This window comes from Natator depressus, chromosome 2 (assembly GCF_965152275.1).
Source record: "Natator depressus isolate rNatDep1 chromosome 2, rNatDep2.hap1, whole genome shotgun sequence".
Lineage (NCBI taxonomy): Eukaryota > Metazoa > Chordata > Testudines > Cheloniidae > Natator > Natator depressus.
Genome location: NC_134235.1, coordinates 9,701,449 through 9,723,310, shown reverse-complemented (window position 1 = coordinate 9,723,310; position 21,862 = coordinate 9,701,449). Strand labels below are relative to the sequence as shown.

The window sequence follows — 21,862 nt, the reverse complement described above, 5'->3', positions numbered from 1 at the left end:
ATGTTATAGCAGGCTTGGATGATAACCCAGCACATGTTGTTTGATTTACTAACACTGTCACTGCAGATCTGACAAAATCCAAAGAAGGTACCAATGTGAGATTTCTAAAAACAGCTACAGCATTTGACTCAAGGTTTAAGAATCTGAAGTGCCATCCAAAATCTGAAAGGGACAAGGTGTGGAGCATGCTTTCAGAAGTCTTAAAAGAGTTTGTAAAGTTCAACTTTCATGATAAAGAGATTGCACTACAGAACTTATATTAGGTGAATTGAAAATATTATTTCTTTTGTTTTTTACGGTGCAAATATTTGTTATAAAAATAAATATAAAGTGAGCACTGTACACTTCGTATTTTGCGTTGTAATTGAAATCAATATATTTGAAAATGTAGAAAACCCAAAAATATTTAAATAAATGGTATTCTATTATTGTTTAACAGTGTGATTAATCGCGCAATTAATTTTTTTAATCGCTTGACAGCCCTACTTCTAACAGATTGATGAGGCATGATTTTCCTTTACCAAAAGACAAATTGACTCTTCCCCAACACATTGCGTTCATCTATGCGTCTGATATTTCTGTTCTTTACTGTAGTTTCAACCAATTTGCCTGGTACTGAAGTTAGGCTTACTGGCCCGTAATTGCCAGGATCGCCTCTGGAGCCTTTTTTAAAAATTGGTGTCACATTAGCTATCCTCCAGACATCTAGTAGAGAAGCTGATTTAAGTGATAGGTTACATACCACACTTAGTCGTTCTGCAATTTCATATTCTGAAGGAACTCAAACACTTGGGTGAATACCATCTGGTCCTGATGACTTATTATTGTTTAATTTATCAATTTGTTCCAAAACCTCTTCTTCTTATCCCTCAATCTGGGACAGTTCCTCAGATTTGTCACCTAAAAAGAATGGCTCAGATGTGGGATTCTCCCACACATCCTCTAGAGTGAAGACTGATGCTGTCATAAATATAAAGGGAAGGGTAAACCCCTTTAAAATCCCTCCTGGCCAGAGGAAATCTCCTCTCACCTGTAAAGGGTTAAGAAGCTAAAGGTAACCTCGCTGGCACCTGACCAAAATGACCAATGAGGAGACAAGATACTTTCAAAAGCTGGGAGGAGGGAGAGAAACAAAGGGTTTGTGTGTCTGTCTACATTTTGTCTTTGCCGGGGATAGACCAGGAATGAAGCCTTAGAACTTTTAGTAAGTAATCTAGCTAGGTATGTGTTAGATTATGATTTCTTTAAATGGCTGAGAAAAGAATTGTGCTGAATAGAATAACTATTTCTGTCTGTGTATCTTTTTTGTAACTTAAGGTTTTTGCCTAGAGGGGTTCTCTATGTTTTGAATCTAATTACCCTGTAAGGTATTTACCATCCTGATTTTACAGGGGGGATTTCTTATTTCTAATTCTATTTTTATTAAAAGTCTTCTTGTAAGAAAACTGAATGCTTTTTCATTGTTCTCAGATCCAGGGGTTTGGGTCTGTGGTCACCTATGCAAATTGGTGAGGCTTTTTATCCAACATTTCCCAGGAAAGGGAGGGTGCAAGTGTTGGGAGGATTGTTCATTGTTCTTAAGATCCAAGGGTCTGGGTCTGTAGTCACCTAGGCAAATTGGTGAGGCTTTTTACCAAACCTTGTCCAGGAAGTAGGGTGCAAGGTTTTTAGGAAGTATTTTGGGGGGAAAGACATGTCCAAACAGCTCTTCCCCAGTAACCAGTATTTGTTTGGTGGTGGTAGCGGCCAATCCAAGGACAAAAGGGTGGAATATTTTGTACCTTGGGGAAGTTTTGACCTAAGTTGGTAAAGATAAGCTTAGGAGGTTTTTCATGCAGGTCCCCACATCTGTACCCTAGAGTTCAGAGTGGGGGAGGAACCTTGACAGATGCAAAGAATTAATTTAATTCCTCCACAATGGCCTTATTGTCCTTGAGTGCTCCTTTAGCACCTCAATCATCCAGTGGCCCCACTCATTGTTGGCAAGCTTCCTGCGTCTGATGTACTTAAAAACGTTCGCTGTTAGTTTCTGAGTCTTTGGCTAGTTGCTCTTCACATTCTTTTCTGACCTCCCTAATTATATCTTTACACTTGACTTCCCAGAGTTTATGCTCCTTCCTATTTTCCTCAGTAGGATTTAATTACCAATTTTAAAAGGATGCCTTTTTGCCTCTAACTGCATCTTTTATTTCGTTCTTTAGCCATGGTGGCACTTTTTTTGGTCCTCTTACTATGTTTTTTAATTTGGTATATACATTTAATTTGAGCCTCTATTATGGAGATTTTAAGAAGTTTCCATGCAGCTTGCTGGCATTTTACTGTTATGACTGTACCTTAATTTCCTTTTACCTAGTGTCCTCATTTTTGTGTAGTCCCCCTTTATATAATTTGGTCTTTCAAAGGCAGCTTTGAATTTGTTCAGCAGGTCTTCACTCGTTTAATCACTAAACACACAGAGTTTCACAGTTTAAGGCCAGAAGGTACCATTAGAAGATCTAGTCTGACCTCCTATATATCACCAGACATTGTCCCCCAGACCCCTCTATGTTAAGTCCAAAGACTTTATTTAGACAAAAGAAGTTCAGTCCTCAGGAGACTAAACTGTGTGCTAAGGTGCCACCAATGACCAAGGCCCCTGCAATGACAGGGAATTAACTAGGTCATGATTCCAGCAGGTGAACTATGGTCCATGCTTCAGAAGGTGGTAAAAGTCCCTAAGGTCCAAGCCAATCTGACATCGGGGAATAGTCCATCCTGACACCAAATCTGATGAGCAGTTTGACCCTCAGCATGTGAGCAAGACCCACTAGCTAAGCATCCAAGACAGAATTCTCTGGACCACTTCAGAGCATTTGGTCCACTCTTTCCGGTGTCCCTTCTCCAGTTGTGCCCAATCTGATGTTTCAGAGGAAGGTGAAAGAAAACAACAGCAAGAGACGAGACCCATACGAGGAGACCACCCAAATAGCTCATAGGTAAGGCTAAGATTTTGTCATGAATATTTTTAGTAAAAGTTATGGACAGGCAATAAAGAAAAATTCACAGAAGCCTGCTGTAACCTGTCTCTGACTTTTACTAAAAATATCCATGTTAAAATGGGACGGGACTGGGCAGCTGCAGGGTGGCTGGGAGCTCTGGGGCCCCCACCACCTGTGGGGACTCAGAGCTCCAGACTCCCCCTGCCCCCTCCCCTGCAGTGGGGAGCTATGGGAATCCCCCTGCTGCCCCCACAGTAGAGAGCTGCAGGAATCCCCCTGCACCGCAGTGGTGGCAGCCGGGGAGCTCCCGGTGTCGTCCTACCCCACAGCTGTGGCAGCTTGGGGATCTCCCGGGGAACCCCGGCCCCACCCGCAGTGGGTAGCTGCAGGGGTACCCCTGCTGCTGCAGCTGGCAGGTAGTTGTGGGGGTATCCCGTCCCACAGAGAGGCCAGGAGCTGCAGGGTACCCCCCCGCCTGCAGCGGCTGGGAGCTTGGGGGCCCACTGCCTCCAGCGGTGGGATACTTTACAGCCTGCAGCTCCCGAACGCCGGGGTTCAAGTCATGGATGTCTTTGGGGATTCCGTGACTTCCGTGACCTCCATGACAAAATTGCAGCCTTACTCATAGCTAACATTCAGTTCTCAGAGACTGCTCAAAATACTCATTTCTACTATTTGTACCTTATTTCAAATTCTACTCTCTGCTTCGCTCCATTTCTTTCTGTGAATGAAACCATCATCCTAATGGAAATGCATCAGCATTATCAAAGCCATATGCCTCCTTTGCAGAACATCAGACCTACCATATGATTTACCATATTACTGCATCAAAACACATCTATTCCAGCTAGTTTAAAAAAAACAACGCACATTCCAGCTCAAATTATTCTCTGTTTTGCACCATTTTTCCAACTGGTACTTATGTTTGGCTAGCTTTGCACACCTTCCTCTTGCAGTTTGTGAAACATTTCCAATAACAAACCAAGCTCAGATGCTCTAAGGTGACAGATGCTTTAACAGTTCGTAAATGTCTTCCCTTAAAAACAGTTACAAGTTTAGGTTAAATTATGGAGTGGGTGTGTGTGGTATGAGAGTGCCTTGTAGTCTGGTAAATGAGCAATTAACTATCATACATAGACTTCTCTTCCCCTGGTTCTCAGGCCCTCAGAAACTGAGGAAGAAGTGTTCCACATCATTCTCTAGTTATCCCTCCTGCCAGCTCAGGAGCAGCATTTGTTAATTTCATCAGATGTTACTTCCACTGAATCCCAATTGGAAGCTAAGCCAGTACAAAGTAGGGTTGAACTGGGAGAACGTTTAGGGATCACAGTACTCCTAAGGGTACAGCTTCTTTTTTCTTAATTAACCCCATGTTGCTCAGGAGTAGACCAATTAGTTTACTTATAGACTGAAACAAGTCTTGTGTCAAGGTTCTTCCTTAACTGACCACTTTACAGAAGCATTCAGGTCCCTTTGGTGGGATTATTGAGTTAAAAAGATCCTGGTGACTGTCTTGTCAGTAAAAGATAGACTTCATTTAAGTCACCTCCTTCCGAGATGCTGATAAACTGAGAATCATCAACTAGAAACAGCTGAGACACAATATATTTATAAGCTTTTATTTTGTGTACCTAACACTTGTGTTTCTATTTGCTAGGTGACCTTTAATTACTATTTGAATAACAACTCAAAAAGAGGACTTTGAAAAGAAAAATAACTAACTCTTTAAATCAACACACTTACATTGTTTGGAGGTTACTTTAAACCCCAGCAATGGTAACAGACTGCAGTAAGTAGGAGTGAAAATCCTTCCTGGAAAAAAAAATCCTACCTCACATTTCAGAGTAACAGCCGTGTTACTCTGTATTCGTAAAAAGAAAAAAGAAAAGGAGTACTTGTGGCACCTTAGAGACTAACCAGTTTATTTGAGCATGAGCTTTCGTGAGCTACAGCTCACTTCATCGGATGCATAGCATATTGTGGAAACTGCAGAAGACATTATATACACACAGAGACCATGATCTCTGTGATTTCATGGTCTCTGTGTGTATATAATGTCTTCTGCAGTTTCCACAATATGCTATGCATCCGATGAAGTGAGCTGTAGCTCACGAAAGCTCATGCTCAAATAAACTGGTTAGTCTCTAAGGTGCCACAAGTACTCCTTTTCTTTTTTCTTTCTACCTCACATTATGTTTTTTGGTTAAGATTTCGGAAAGAGTGTTTGACTATGTGGGGATAAGAATGGAGTTTTCATTAATTAATTTAAAACAGTTATTAATGTTAACAGTTAACACCTTTACTAAAATAATCAGAGATGGTTAAATCAAGTCCAGTGATGAGAAGCCAATTTACAGATAGCAAGCTATTAAAATTATTAAGGAACAGTTTAAAATAAGTTTTATATATCAAATGTATTAATTCTATGCAAAAATAAATGTCCTCTTTATTTAATAATATTGAATTAGGGTCTCAAAAATAGTTCTGTTGTATAGTAACTGTGTGTTTTATTTAGAGTAAAATACCAAGAAACTTAAGAAATAAAGAATTGTTCATGGTAACAAGGGCCATGAGCTGTCATTTTTCTAAAATGCTATTGTTTCCTGAAGTGAACACTCACTTCTAGGTGTTAAAATTACATCAGATGTGCTAAAACTTTTTTTTGTAACCTTAAAATGGGTATATAATCCAAAACTCAGAGTAAAAGGGTAGGGAGTGAAGGATGATGATACAAAAGTTCATAGTTCACACATCTCCGGATAAGCAGCCTCTAACAACTTTGCTAAGATTGACAGGTTTCAGAGTAGCAGTCGTGTTAGTCTGTATTCGCAAAAAGAAAAGGAGTACTTGTGGCACCTTAGAGGCTAACAAATTTATTTGAGCATAAGCTTTCGTGAGCTACAGCTCACTTCATCGGATGCATTCAGTGGAATGCTTATGCTCAAATAAATTTGTTAGTCTCTACGGTGCCACAAGTACTCCTTTTCTTTTTGCTAAGATTGTTAATTATCCTATAAAATGACTTGGTGCTTGAATTGTCAATCAGTTTTACTACCTAGACTACTGTTACAATTAAATCAAAAAGATGGTACCTATAGCAGCACCCCTTACACCAGGCTGGGACCTAGATTTAGTACAGATTCAGAAGGAAAAGCATTATCCACTGAATGACTAATATTATTCACCATTATTCACCAAGTGTTTCTTTAAGGTCTTTCATCCAAGTACTAACCAAGCCTAAATCTTCTTAGTTTGCAAGATCAGAGATATAACGGCAACTGTAAGGGAAACAAGTTCAAGCAAAAACAAAAACCTTCACTCCAAACAAAACAAAAAACAAACCTAATCAGTAAAGTAATTAGCATTGTGAGATGACAGAGATTCCAGCTCTCACAAATATATGTTTTATGAATAGGGCCCTACCAAATTCAAGGCCATGAAAAACATGTCATGGACCGTGAAATCTGGTCTTTTGTGTGCTTTTAACCTATACTGTGCAGATTTCACTGAGGAGACCAGCATTTGTCAAATTGGGGGTCCTGACCCAAAAGGGAGTTGCAGGGCGGTTGCAAGGTTATTTTACGAAGGGGACTGCAGTATTGCCACCCTTTCTTCTGCACTGCCTTCAGAGCTGGGAGGCTGAAGAGTGATAGCTGTTGGCCGGGCGCCCAGCTCTGCAGGCAGCAACCAGCCAGCAGCAGTGCAGAAGTAAGGGTGACAATACCATACCATGCTAGCCTTACTTCTGCACTGCTGCTGGCAGCAGCTCTGTCTTCAGAGCTGGGATCCCAGCCAGCAGCCACAGCACTCCAGCTGCCCAGCTCTGAAGGCAGCACTGCTACCAGCAGCAGGGCAGAAGTAAGGGTAGCAGTACCACCACTCCCCCCTACAATAACCTTGGAACCCCACCACCACCACAACTCCTTTTTGTGTCAGGACCCCTACAATTACAACACCTTGAAATTTCAGATTCAAATAGCTGAAATCATGAAATTAATGATTTTTTAAATCCTATGACCGTGAAATTTACCAAAATGAACTGTGAATTTGGTAGGGCCCTATTTATGAACCTGTCAATCAAAATGCTGCTCTGATTGGCATGAATCTGGAGAAACAATGAACAGCAGTTAAGCTCCTTGGAAATTACACTGCTGTAACACAGCAGAATTTGACAACAGTGCTATTCATCATGGATACTTTGTACAGAAAGTAAGTACTGAATAGCTAATTACAGGGAAAGGGCAACAGCTACATGAACTATAGAGCAGTGCCATATATCTGCCAGCAGAGAGAAGTAATTGCAATTAGGTCAGCACTCAGTATCAGTGAGTAGGTAGGAAGGAGATTTTAAAGTCTTAAAACAATAACGAAAGAGAAAGGAGCTACTGTTCTGAACAACCACACTGAATATGAATAGGGATTTAGAGAAACATTGTGAAGCATTTAAAGAATCAGTGCTTGCTACTGGGTTATGTATAGTGCACTTAAAGTTTTATCAGTCAAATTCAAACAAATAATTATCAACAGAACTATTAGAAAGTAGGGCAGTGGTGGGCAACCTGCAGCCCGTCAGGGTAATCCACTGGCGGGCCGCCAGACAGTTTGTTTACATTTGCACAGCCGCCCGCTCTGCTTCCCGCAGCTCCCATTTGCCGGGAACAGCGAACCGCAGCGACTGGGAGCTGCAGGCGGCCATGCAAATGTAAATAAACCGTCTGGCGGCCCTCTAGTGGATTACCCTGACGGGTCACAGGTTGTCAACCAATGAAGTAGGGACTTTTGGAGAAAATTAAGAACGTGAATTAAGACATTGGGGCACATTACCAAATATCTGATGAAATGTTAGATGTTAAATTACATAGTATTTATATTGGAGGTAGAGAAGGGAGCTGTACAATCAATGTAATAGATTAGTCAATGGTCCAAAATAAAGACATCCATCTAAATGTTTATTTCTTTAACAGATTACTTTTCCTTGACTATAGATATTTCACAGCTCTTATCAAAGTAGGCCAGATCTGTTTCATTTCCCTAAGGTTAAGCTGATGAACAGTACACAGAGTATTCGTTAGCTGAGGAATGGTCATCATCCAATTGCAAAAACAGTGCAAGCAATTTCTCCTGTCCTATTTTTTTTGGTATGGATGTGGTATAGTGTATTCTAGAAACGACTGATATTCCCAGATTCATATGTCATAACCTTTAATTCCCATGTATATTGAATCAAAACAAAAAAGGGAATTGTGTGGGACTGTTCTTAATTTATTTCAGGAAAGAGAAGGCTGGATAAGGAAGTTTTTAAAGAAATTATATTGCAGGATCTCATTAGATACAGGAAGTGTGTTCAGCCATTGGAAAGTGTATGCGGGAGGGACAGCTTTTCATTTGTTTAGTAGCTCAGTGAGCAACACTGACTTACTCCAGTGTGAGCTGCAACCAGCAATCCTCAGCTGGAAGGATAGGTTAGCCTGCTGTAGTGCCTTTAAGGTAGTAGAGCAAAAGGGGAAAAAAAAATCAAAACCAAACATGCCATGTCAACAAAATATTCTAATTCTAGTTCCACTAATAATTAACAAAATTAATTATTTGCTTTTGGAAAGTTTTCTCTGGACTTTTCCACTTTTATTCAAGAGCTTCAATTATAAAATAGTATAAGAAAAAGAGTTCTATTCTTTTAAAGTTGTACACATATTTGGTGCATCTTAATGGCAAAAAAAATCAATAGATAAAACTGACTACAGCCATTTCTAATATGGACAGGAGCTTTGAAAGTTATTCCTTGCAAAAGCATCTGAGCTTAGACCCCCTAGGTCACTGAACAGGGACTGCATCCTAATGCTGAATTGTGTCATAGCTATGTAGTTTTTGACGTATAAATAGAAGTCATCCTTATATCACCAATCATCAGTTTCCTAACAACAGTAAAGTACAGATTAACTGAAAACAAAAGCAATTAATTGCTTTTGTCAAATATTACTCCACAGTGAAATGGCATACTCTGTATATTCTCAGATACCATCAGCATGTGGTACTCAAGTTCTCACACAGGCTGTTTCTTGCTTATAGTTTTTTTTTTTTTCCTCTGATGCATATTGCAATAGTATTTTGAGCATTTAGCAAACAATGAATTTACCTACAACAGACCTATGATGCAGAGAAGTATTATTCCCGTCTCACAGGCAGGGAAACAGAGGCACAAAAGGGCAAAGGCGTATAGGTCACACATGAAGTCAGTGGCAGTGATGCAGTACGTCCATGTTTACGAATTTATTTTTTTTAACATAAAAATAAATATATTTACCATTAATTTAATCTAGGCCAATGAACATGGTATTAGCTACTAGATATTCTGTAGGTTTTGCTTCTGAATTACCATCTGCTTATTTTACATATATTTATTTCCCCCTACAGCTTCTGAACTAAATGTATCACTCTGTGATCTAGCTAACAATACTGCAATATTTCATGTCCAGTTACTCTTTTAAATATCCACAATGAGATCAATTTGAATATGAAAATAAACCCCAAATCTATACTTACTGTCAGTTACGTTACATGCTTTACAGGCTGCTTCTTTTCCAAACAGAAGACTCAGTTTTCTTGCTATTAGCTATATTTTGCTAGCGTACAATTGTGTTTGACCCATCGTATTTACATACGTGGTGGTTTCTATTACCACCATCCATGTAGGAAGTACACAAATGTCTTCTGAACTACAGTGTAAATATTAATACCTTGACATTCAGTTGAAATACACCAACCATGTAAGTTTTGTCCTTATGCCTCATTATTGCTCAATTTTAAGTCAGCTCCTATCATTACATTAGTTATAAAGTACACATCTGTTATTTTTATTACAGCTAATAAATGTGGAAATCAACTTCTCAGCCATCAAGAAAACAAATAATAGGTGTCAGTCTTTTATCCTGTATGATTTGTTTAACTGAAATCGAGCACTTTTAAAGAAAATAAATTGAGAACTTCTCCCCAAAGAAAAGTGAAAGGCAGGAATATATTCATAAGGAGTTTTTATAAATTGTGCAAATATTAAAACAAAATAATCTCTAAATTAAGATCAGTGAAACTAAAAACAAAATAGCTAAAATAAAGGCCATTCACTGATTTCAAAACATTTTTAAGAAAAAGCATTACAGCTGTCAGGTGAAAGAGGATTCAGCTGATTGTTTCACCTTAGAATTGCATGACCAGAATACATCAATTTTACTTTGTATTTTGTGTTAATTTTTTTTCTTTCACTATTACTCACCAGTCGTAAAACATTAATTTGACACAGAAAAAAAACACATAATTAAGTCATGTGTACCTTTAGCCCAGCATATTGGGAATGGACTACAGCCGCTTTTCTCCATATAGATAGCACCTGCTTGTTTCCGGGCCTGTTGGCCTGCCAAATCCAACAACAACATACACACAATCGTATAGAGATCAAGCCAGGCTTCAGCATACAATGTCCCAATTCAGTGCTCCAATAGTATTTGCTCCTGCAGGGGGGCTGGGAAGCCAGCCACTTGAATGTATTCAATCCACAAGCAAGGAGAAAACTATTAACCTTGCCTACATTTGGTCTCTTTTCATCTAGTTTGCAGGAGAGGTAGAAGCAAAATACTGTGGTATTCCTCTGGTAATATATTCCAGCAGCATGAAGAATGCCTTTCAGTTACAGAATCGTCTCATGCCTCAACAATTTCAAGCACAGACCATCCTTTTCCACGGTGAGCTACTGAACAGAATGCTACCAGCCAGTAATGTGACTGTGTGTGTGTGTCTGTATTCCTAGATTCATTCAGGAGGGAGGAGGGAGGGAAGGAGGAGCAGGAGGGAAGGCGATTAGCAAGCACCTTATTAATATGCTAATCTCACCCTTCTGTTCAATTCACACAGCAGACTCCTGTTTACAAAACTGACAGCAGATTCTAAAATTGACTAAGCTGCAAATCAAGCCTGACCCAGGTCATGTCTGTAGAGGTGCTCCCCCAACCATTTTTGTTTTAAATTCATGCCTCTGGTATTTTACCAACCTATCCTGACATTTGATTTTCAATAACTTCCCTAATAAGATAAAAACAATGAAAAACTGAACAATGAATAACTTGAAAATGTAGAGCATCCTGAAGTATCCAGCAGAACAAAAATGGTTTTAGTAAAAACAAAACAATACAAAAAATAAAAATAAAATAGCTTACTCACTTGATATTTTCCACCAGATTTAGAGATTATTTTACAGTAAATTTAGCTTTATAAAACGTACAGCAAGAGTTGATTCAAATGTCCCTAAACTTCAATGGAAGCAGGACTGAACTCTAGATCAGGAACCTAACTTAATCGCATTTTTTAGAATTAAACTAGAGGAGAAACAATGACAGATCAAAACATTGGTGAAAGGTTAAAACTAAGGAAATAGGACACCACAGTGTCTACTGTAATCAGTACCATAGCTAGCTCCCCTCTAAAAATATGACCACTGCTTTATTCTCTTGCAGCTGAGAGAAGGCACAGGTCATCACATATACTTACCTATCCACACATATTACACTTCATGTATAAAAGGTTAACTGAAGATAGATTTGATTTCCTTTCAATATCTGGGCACCAGGAATAAAAATGGTATTTTACATTATGTTTAATATACATTTATGCACATGCAATATACCATATAGAATTCATTTCTGCCGAATCACCTGTTCATGTTATATATTGAAATGAAATGTTTATTAACCATGTTGAAGAATCCTTTTTCTATAACAAGCTGTGTGCACTATTGGGGGTGTGTGCCTGTGTACGTGTATAGCATGTATGTAGACAAACAAAAATTACAAAACTCCCATCTTCTCTCTTCTAGTAGAAGGTTCCACAGTACACATTATAAACATATGTTTCATTACAGAATATAACAAAAAAGTAGATTTAGCCTAAATAATTATTATAAACTCTTAGGAGTGGTATATTTTGTCCCTATCATTAAACTATTCATAAATTCCATATTAGCCATCTCTAATGTACAGTCCTCAAAAGAGAGACAAGGTGAGTGACGTAATATCTTTTATCGGACCAACTTCTTATGGTCAGAGAGACAAGCTCTGTGTTAGCTCATAAGCTGGTCTCTCTCACTGACAGAAATTGGTCCAATAAAAGGTATTACCTCACCCAGCTGGTCTCTCTAGTATCCTGGCACCTGCATGGCTACACCACCACCACATCATCCTCTACAACCACTACACCACCACCATCCTCAACAGTAAGACATAGAGCTTAAATAACTAAGACTGTTACCAAAAGAGAGCTAGTTTTACGTTAACACAATCACTAAACTGACCCATTTGCCTAGGTGTAACAGCACAAACAATACTCTCCATTACATATTTCATTAAATTTGTTTGTCTACAGATTACATCCCTGCCATTTTGGTTTCTCAATGCAGTTTGATGCAGACAACCAGAAAGGTCCATTTAGAGTCTCTGGGTAACAAATACTGTTGCTTCCTTCCAAAAGTACAATTTTTTTTCAATTCAAAAGAAAAGTTATCCACTGCAAAAATAGAGATTAGAGCACAACCAAGCCACAGATGTTCTGCATCAGTGCCCAGGCACAATGACCAAAGATCTTTCTGGGGCTGAAGAGAGCCAAAGAGACTTAGGGATATGCAGGGTGTCTCCTCCCCTTAAAGTTTTTGAAACTACAGAATACTGCAGAAGCAGTCAAATCCTGTCAGCTGTGGGTTCTTATATGTTCACCTTTAAGGACATAACAGCACAAGCAATAGTACAGGTAACAGTTCTTATTCATTTCAACATATATCTGGTACAAGGTAATTATTGTTATTGCTACTGTTACTTGTTCAGGGCTGATAATGTGCTTGGTTCTGTGCAATAGGCAAATCTAAGAGGCAGAAGAAGGATGGTCTTGTAATTAAGACTCTGGCCAGGGGCTCAAGAAAACTGATTTTAATATCCAGTTCTGTTACCGACCTCCTTTATGACCATGAGGAAGTCAGTCTTTTTTTACCTTAGCTCCCCATCTGTAAATTAAAGGACAATATTTCCTTTCTCCCACCCTTTTCCTGTTTGTCTATTTAGAGTACAAGTTTCCCAGGACAGGGACTTTCTTACTATGCGTAGGTGCAGCCTCAAGCAAAACGGACCTGTGATCTTGGTTTGGGCTTCTAGTTGCCACTGGAATACAAATAAATAATATCTCGCCTACCCTGAAGAGTTTACAGTCCAAAAGAGAGACATACAGAAGACAGCACTTAAAAGGATGTTCCAGTAAATCCAGGAGGTCAGACTGGTTTTGGACTTTTTATTTAATTCTTATTTTAATAGAATAAAAACTCCTATTGGGTAAGTTTGCGGAGAAGTGGGTTATCAAGGAAGATCTGAATTAAGAGAATGCACTGGATCATGTTTTTTAACGCTTATATGGACGTTAATAAAGAAGTAGTGACACTCTGAACAAATGGATTTCAGAGGGTCCTGACCACCCTCTTCCCAGGACTTTTTCCTGTTATATCATGTTACAGTACGGGGAAAGTTGAAAACCAAAGCTTTGCACCAAACCAGTAATACAATTTTTAATATCTGCTCAATAGTTCTATACATATTGATTATAAACATATTTTTTAAAATCTGTAAATAGTAATTTACAAAATAGACCAAATGGTCCTACAGTGCAAAGATTTAAACTAACCAAACCTGCTTGTGTCTTTTCATCTGCCTTTGTAACAAAAACATTACTGTAGAACACAACTCAAAAAGAAGCCAGGGCAGCAGCATCCTACCTTAAAAATCACACCACTGTTTTCTCAGTATAGACCTGACTCAAATGCGTGACCCAGACAACGCTTTTAATACCTTAGAGGCAGGGATAACCAGAAGAGAAACAGCAATAGCTACAGGGCCGCACATTTCCCACCCATTTCACACATGACTTTTCAGTACCAGTAACTTTACCTGAAGCTGTTGACAGGGGGCACTGCATCAGACAGCATTCATGTGTTTGCGTAGGTTCTCTGAATTCACATTTGGAGCCGTTCCTCAGATTCCACTTGGCGGTATTGTTACCAGTCTTTGCCAACTCAGCTCTTGATCGAGTCAGAGTACACCAGTGCTTTCATTTAAGTTCAATCCCTGAAGGGATCTGTTTTGAAGGAACGAGGTTCTCCAAGACCATCCACATTTCCTGTCACGTTGTTCTCTGTAAACAGTGGTATTTTGGGTTAAGGGATTTTCAGAGGCAAAGCTTTTTCTGGACTTCCGCAGCTTAGGTGGTAAAATGTATCCATGCAGCAGATGTCTTGGATTATGCACCTGTTTTTGCCTCCCCTTTTTACTGAAGGCATCCCACCCATTGATGGTGATGCAATCCCCACAGGACAGTATGGTAACAGAGTGAGGGTTGGTTTCAAAGTTCCTGTGTTTATCCTACATGACTGAATGACAGTTCAATATCAATTTTATGCGCAATGGGCCGAGCAATACCATACTAGGCCATAGTACTCCGCAGTTGAGTAACACAAGTGCAAGACTGGTTGTCCAGAGCGTTTTGGGGTGAGTTCCCCATTTTTTGTGCTAGCCTGTTACTGAAGTACACAATTTCTGGAGTTTACTTTCTTTTTCAGCTTCTTGATGTGCTCTTTGAATGTGAGTGTTCAGTCTAATGTAACCCCTAGGTACATCGGATGTTCATAGTGCTCAAGGATTGTACCATCCCACGATATTTGCAGCTTTTGCTTGGCCTAATGGTGTTTCAGGTGGAAGGCGCATATGAGTTTTGTTAGGGGATCAGCATTAACATGTGAGGAAGCATGTGCAATACTATTTTCCAGGTATACTCAGTGAACCGCTTAGAATGTGTTCATTGTCCTCAAATCTTTCTGACTGGGTAGCCATGCAAGGATCATCTGCATAAATGAATCTTTGCACATCAGGGAATTCTGGTTGGTAATTCATGAAGATATTAAATAGCAAGGGTGATGGCACCAAACTTTAGAGCAGTCCATTCTGTCAACTCTGCCATCAACTTTTCTGACCATGGATCTCAAGAAAGAAACCTGTCGAGTCTCAATCGGAGGGAGGGAGGGAGGAGGAGATGACCTGGTCCATTTTGGTATTTCTCAAAATTCTTGCCAATTTCAGTAGAAGTCATGATCATTCACAGTGACAAACAGCCAACAAAGCAACAAACACAGCCCCTATAATTTTACAGGTTTTGAAGCCATCTTCAATGTACTGAGTTAGGTTTACGACTTGGTCACAGCGTAAATGTTCTGGGAGGAAATCGGCTTAGTCAGTCAGTCACCCTTCCACTATCAGCACTATTCTACCTATAATCATACACTCATTTAACTTGTGGGTCTAGCAAAATAAGAATATTGGGTGATAACTATCTGCAGAATTAGTGTCTAGGTGGTTTGGGTAGAGCCAACACTTTGGCTTTTCTCCACAGCCTGAATACGTGCATTGTCTCCATGCAGGAATTAAAAAGAAGTCAAACAGCCACTTCTGTGGTCTCATCCAGAAGTGTAGCAATAATTCATCAGATATACCATCGAATCCACCTGCCCTTCCACATTGCAAGGGTTTCATGACTAGTGTTAGCGCCTCAGTTTTGAGTTGCTCACTGTGGATTTCACTGTCTCTGAGGACTAACTGAAGTTCCTGCTTGATTTGTTTCATTCTGCCCTTTGCTTTGAGGACTGGTTTATATTTAGGATGAAAAAAGAAAAGGAGGACTTGTGGCACCTTAGAGACTAACCAATTTATTTGAGCATGAGCTTTCGTGAGCTACAGCTCACTTCATCGGATGCATACTGTGGAAATTGCAGAAGACATTATATATACAGACACCATGGAACAATACCTCCTCCCACCCCACTCTCCTTGATGATCACTTTAGATAAGCTATTACCAGCAGGAGAGTGGTACTCATGCTCAAATAAATTGGTTAGTCTCTAAGGTGCCACAAGTCCTCCTTTTCTTTTTGCGAATACAGACTAACATGGCTGTTACTCTGAAACCTGTTATTTAGGATGAGTTGGTGAGAAACTTGTTTGGAAGAGACTGTGGCAATGAGCTTTGATTGTTGTCCATCAGAGTTCAGCTTACAAATTGTGGGCATTCTACTATTATGGCACAGGTGTGTTGTTTTAATCATCCTCCTCCAGCAGCTGCACTGTGACATAGTTATAGCTCATTGCGGGGAAAGGTGGTGCAAGCTCCCACAAAAGCTACTGCTAAAGAAAACTTTCTAAAAGAAGGCTCCCAGTCCAGAGAATCTTCTGATGTCAAATGACACTGTGAGCAATATGCAGTGTAGCTGTAGACATGCGGGTCCCAGAATATTAGAGAGACAAGGTGGGTGAGGTAATATCTTTTAATGGACCAACTTCTACTGGTGAGAGAGACAAGCTTTTGAGCCACAAAGAGCTCTTCTTCAGGTCTGGGGAAGTTATTCCCAGCATCATAGCAAAATGCAAGGTGGAACAGAATGTTTAGCATAAGTAATTAGTACATATTGTAAGGAACTAGTCAAGATAGAGCAGCCCATTAACACCTCTGCAGTCTTAGGATCAGACAAGGGAGTTAGAGGGTTACAGTTTAATGAATTTAAGCTCCTAGGCTCATCTCTTGAAATGTATGTTGTTCAGGGTGTTGATCAAGCCATACTCAATGGAGACCCCATCCTGAAGGAAATCTTTCCTGAACCCCCACTTCTGGCCTTCAAAAAACCTGCCAACCTCTCAATGCTCATCATCAGAAGACAGCTCCCCGCAGACCAGGAAACCCCAACTCAAAGCGGCACCAGACCCTGCCAGAACAACAAATGGAAAACCTGCAGACATATCTTCACTGCTATGATGATCTACAACCCCCCACAACACACCTTTCAAGATTCATGGATCCTACATATGCCTATCACAACATGTGGTATACCTCATCCAGTGCATTACATGCCCCAATAACAACTATGTGAGTGAAACCAGACAATCACTATCCTCCAAATGAACTCACACAGGAAAATGATAAAAGACAAAAACACCCTACACCTGTTGGTGAACACTTTTCAGAAAGTGATCACTCTGTATCAGTCTTCATCCTCAAAGGAAACCTGCCCAACACTTTCCAAAGATGAGCCTGGGAGCTTAATTTCATTACTCGGCTAGACACTCAAAATCATGGACTGACCAGACACATTGGATAATGGTTTATTACAACAATCTGTAATCCACTAACTCCCTCTTTTTGCCCTATGACTGCAGAGGTATTAATGGGCCGCTCTATCTTGAATGGTCCCTTACAACATGTGCAAACAACTTATGCTAAACAATCTGTTCCACCTTGCATTTTACTATGATGCTGGAAGTACCCTTCCCAGACATGAAGAGCAGCTCTTTGTAGCTAGAAAGCTGGTCTCTCTCACCAACAGAAGTTGGTCCAATAAAAGATATTACTGCACCCACCTTGTCACAATGAGCAACAGGGAGTCTGACTATGCATGCGTGGCTCTAGCATAAGATGTGGAGGCAGCAGGCATATGAACAACTCCTGAGGTAGCTTCATTTTTATTGTATTATTCTTTAAATAAAGATTTGCTATTCCTTTAACCTGACATGAGGGCTGCATAAACTTTTGGTAATATAAATCGTTACAGATTTACTTGTGGGCAAACCAATTCCACTTCTCCTCACGTTTCCTTTATCAGGGACTCATCTGGAGAAATAAAGAGTCCACACAACACTCTCGAGAATGGTTTCCAATTCACCGCACAAGCACAACAGAGCAGTTCACCTGCATTTCTTACTGCCCTACAATACCAACACAATGTGCCTTCAGGCATCCATTCCTGAGATAGTGACTCACTGCTCTGTTACAGGTTTCAAAACCTATCTTCACCCGATCTAAACTGTCTCCATTCTATACAAAATCATCTTCATTAACAGCCCCTTTTTTTATGCTTACAATAAGAAAACAGAACACTTTAGTATTCTTTATGGGTTACACTTACCTATAAAATGTCTAGTGATTGATATTTCAAGACTCACTATAACCAAGCCTGTAATATTAAACCTTCTTAACAAAAATCTTACAGTATATGGAATATTAGTACTGTTAAAACCAAGTAAGAGACTGCCGAAAGGAAGTTTAGATAACCAACCTAAGAAACTGGATAAAAAGTTACCAATCAGTTATCAAATATCCCTAGTTTGAATTCTTTTGTAAAGTCCAGGTGGTATGAAAAGACCACCTTCTTCACTATAGCTATGATTCAGCAAAACACTAAGCATGTACTTAACTTTAAACTTTTACTTCAATGGGACGCAAATACGCGCTGACGTGCTTTGCTGAATCATAACCTATGTGTCCAAGAATGCTGCCTAAGGGGACTGACATTAAACACCAGTAGCTGATATTTCAGAATGTGCATTAAAAATTTTAACTGCATGCCTCTTTGCTAACCACATCAACAGATTAAATTCTCAAACAATATAGATCAGCAGTGATGTAGTCAGCACGTTCACTGCCCTAAATTGTCAAAAGCTCAGTTATCCAATAAATACAAGCATCTTAGATAATACAGCCAACAATAATCAAACTAAATAGGTTTCAGAGTAGCAGCCGTGTTAGTCTGTATCTGCAAAAAGAAAAGGAGTACGTGTGGCACCTTAGAGACTAACCAATTTATTTGAGCATAAGCTTTCGTGAGCTACAGCTCCGATCCATCCGACGAAGTGAGCTGTAGCTCACGAAAGCTTATGCTCAAATAAATTGGTTAGTCTCTGGGTGCCACAGTACTCCTTTTCTTTTTGCAAACTAAATAGGTACATGTCAAATGCCCATGGTCTACAAGTTCCACTGGTTTTTGAAACTGCTTTCAGTTTCCAAAGCTTTGTAACTATTATACATTTCACTTTTCTTCTTGGGGAATGGATGGTTGGAATCTAACTAGTATCACGGAGTGACAATTAGCAGTAACTTCAACACTAATTGATACTGCATTGTTGAGATGAGAATGTGAAAAAGCTCAGGCAAGATGCCTCCTAGATCAACTTGAGTGGATCTACTTGGACCCAGCAAACGGATGAACTAAGGATGATGGAAAAACTTAACCACAGCAAAGTCCTAACTAGCTTTTATAGATTGACTCCAAGTCATCAGATAAGCTTAAATCATAGTGAAAATTATATTTTAACAATGGAAACACAGCTGCAATATCTTCCCTATGATGAGTCTTACCTTTGTCCTATAACACAGGAGGAAGAGTTAGCTGAATGATGAAACCTCAGAAAAAGTACCAAAGGGAGCAATCCTTCATTTTCCCAGAGATTAACTAGATGAGCTAAGTCTCTTCTATCTTTAAGAAGAACTACACAGTGTGGAACTAGTATCTGGAAAACACAGAACCATAGGACTGGAAGGGCTAGATGACTAGAGATCATCTAGTCCAGTCCCCCGCACTCATGGCAGGACTAAGAATTATCTAGATCATCCTTTGAACCAGGATGTAACAGCTCCCAACAAAGCTGAATCAGGGTACAAGAAATTATTCTGCTTCTCCTTTGAGCTGTATGGTATCTAGATTTTTATGCCAGAAGTACAGTACCTCCAGAATGGCTTACAACATGGACCCCTGAGAGCAGGCTTAAATGTTGTATATAGAAAACACTAAATGATTACCTGATAGTAATCTTTGCTTCCAAGGTCAACCTCGGTTGAAGATCTTGGATGAGGAGAGCAGGAAACAGGAACAAAGGTAGGGTCACTATTCCCCACATCTCTATTAAGCATGGTTCCCAAATGAGTTCACTGGGGGGGAAGAGTAGGCACCTTATGCCATTATACAGATGTTGTGGCCAGTCCTCAGGAGTCAGGTCCCGAGGAAAAAAAATCTGTTCAGCAAGCAGTATCGTTAACAGATGGTATAGAATGCATTTGACTCTCCCTTATGAAATCTTCAAGAGCACCCGTTTCAGGCCTTGCAAAATAACTGTCTAAAGCATTTTAAATTCCATAAACCTTTACGCCCCAAAAACAGTGGCAAGGACTGAAGCAAACTGAACGTGGGTCATAAACAAAGGGACTTGCCTTTAAACAAAGTATTCAGTGCTTTAATATATTTTTAACACTTGGACTTAAAGGGCCACTGTCAATGGGACAACCAATGCACTTAAAAAAATTAGTAGTTGCAGGTACTACATGCATCTTCAACTTCCCATGCCAACATTTATGATTTTACAATCACTTTTTTTTAATTGACTCTCTTTTTCCTGCAGCTCTGTGAAAAATCTGCATGAATTAAAAAGCAAACTGGCTTGCTATGCCGGTAAAGCAGCAAAACTATCTATACACAAAGGACTGCCAAACGCATCACATACACGGACACTACCCGAAGAAATACGTATTTTTTCTCATCCAATCTTTCAGTTATAGTCATCTTATGTGCAACAGTAAGTTTGAAGAAAAAAAAAACAACAGACATGCAGGTGATTTTTTTTTTTTTTTTTGGTTGATGGTAGCCCATCAATTGTAGCTTATATTTTGGTAGGAAATTCCAAGCCACTCCTGATTCAAGCCCTGAGAACCACAAAACTCTCTACAAACTAACATCTTATGTACCTATACAAGATCTAATGTGATTTCCAAAGTCCTCCTTTCACTTTTCTTTCTTCCCACTCCCACCCTTCCTTTCTTTCATAGTTTCTGCCACCAAATCCTTTGCTACAATCATTTGCAGCCAGATATCTCTTATGGACTTATGCCAGAGGGGTTCCAGGATTTCTCAAGTGTTCTAGGGAACGTACCCAGTTTGTTAACCACTGTCCTTTGCACAAGTTAGTGAGTGTTGATAGTCCTAGAAACTGCAATTCAATGTTTACACATACTGCAGGTATACAATAGACAGCCATTGTGTAAGCTTCTCCCCACATTGGTTCTATCAGCATGTTTTAATCCTGTAATGGAGAGTCCACTACAAGGCGTTAGAGATACACAGACAGATTCCAGTAACTAGGGCATATGTTTTTAGAGGAGATAAGAAATAATCCCAATTTTTTTTTAAACTAACATATTTCTAAAACAATTCTTCTTCAAAATGTGGCATATTCAGAGTACATATCTGCATTAGAAAAATAAGTTATCTTATTACAGCACAAAACAACAACTATGCAGTTGGCACCTTTATTTGACTGTTGCTATAATATAGATACTAATTTTAATAGCACTTATTTGGGAATTCATCACTCTCTGCCCTGGAGTAAACATACGTTGATAAAACCGTTACACCACAATACAATGTATCTTATTATATACGCACAATTACTATTAGCAGTACAGTAGAACCCTGTTTATCCAAGCCTCCATTAGCTGTCTCTCCATATTAACCCACAACCTGAGCCCCACCCATTCTCCTGATTATCTGAATTTTTTATTATCCCATCTGGTCCCAGTCCCTATTAAATCAGATAAACAGGGTTCCACTGTACTGTGATAATGTCTAAAAGGCCTCAATCAAAATCAGAGGCCACATTATGCTAGGCACTGTACAAACATGGGATCCTACCGCCAAACACTTATAATCAAATTTGTACGCTCTGTTCACACACATGCTTCTTCATAGCTTCATCCCACACCCACCCATGTGATGCACTTCTGTCCAGTCAACCTCTTAACTGAAAACAAGCAGCAGGGTAAATGCAGTGCAGTACTTGGTAGAATAAATTTGAGTATTTTTACTGCTGCCACATTTCATAACATAGAAAGAAAACTGGTTACATCAGCAGGAAAGCTTTTCTCTCACTTGTTTGTTTCAAACCACCAGTGTATTTAATATTTACGTCTTCTAAGCTAAAACATATTGAGTTATGATCTCAT

The 21,862-nt window shown here is 39.5% G+C and overlaps 1 protein-coding gene across 14 annotated transcripts in view; it reads right to left on the bottom strand.

The window, feature by feature from the left end:
- PTK2 (protein tyrosine kinase 2) overlaps nucleotides 1-21,862 on the bottom strand; it is a 375,599-nt gene that overhangs the window by 279,013 nt on the left and 74,724 nt on the right. For 3 of the 14 annotated variants that reach the window (XM_074943791.1, XM_074943793.1, XM_074943792.1), the window contains exon 1: nucleotides 10,303-10,498. The exons of 5 other annotated variants lie outside the window; for them this stretch is intronic. In XM_074943791.1, coding sequence (XP_074799892.1) covers nucleotides 10,303-10,405 — 103 coding nt within the window. In that variant the 5' untranslated portion in view covers nucleotides 10,406-10,498. Of the gene's footprint in view, nucleotides 1-10,302; nucleotides 10,724-13,945; nucleotides 14,064-21,862 lie in introns of those variants that run through there. 6 more of the 14 variants (XM_074943788.1, XM_074943789.1, XM_074943790.1 and 3 more) reach the window with 5 other exon arrangements.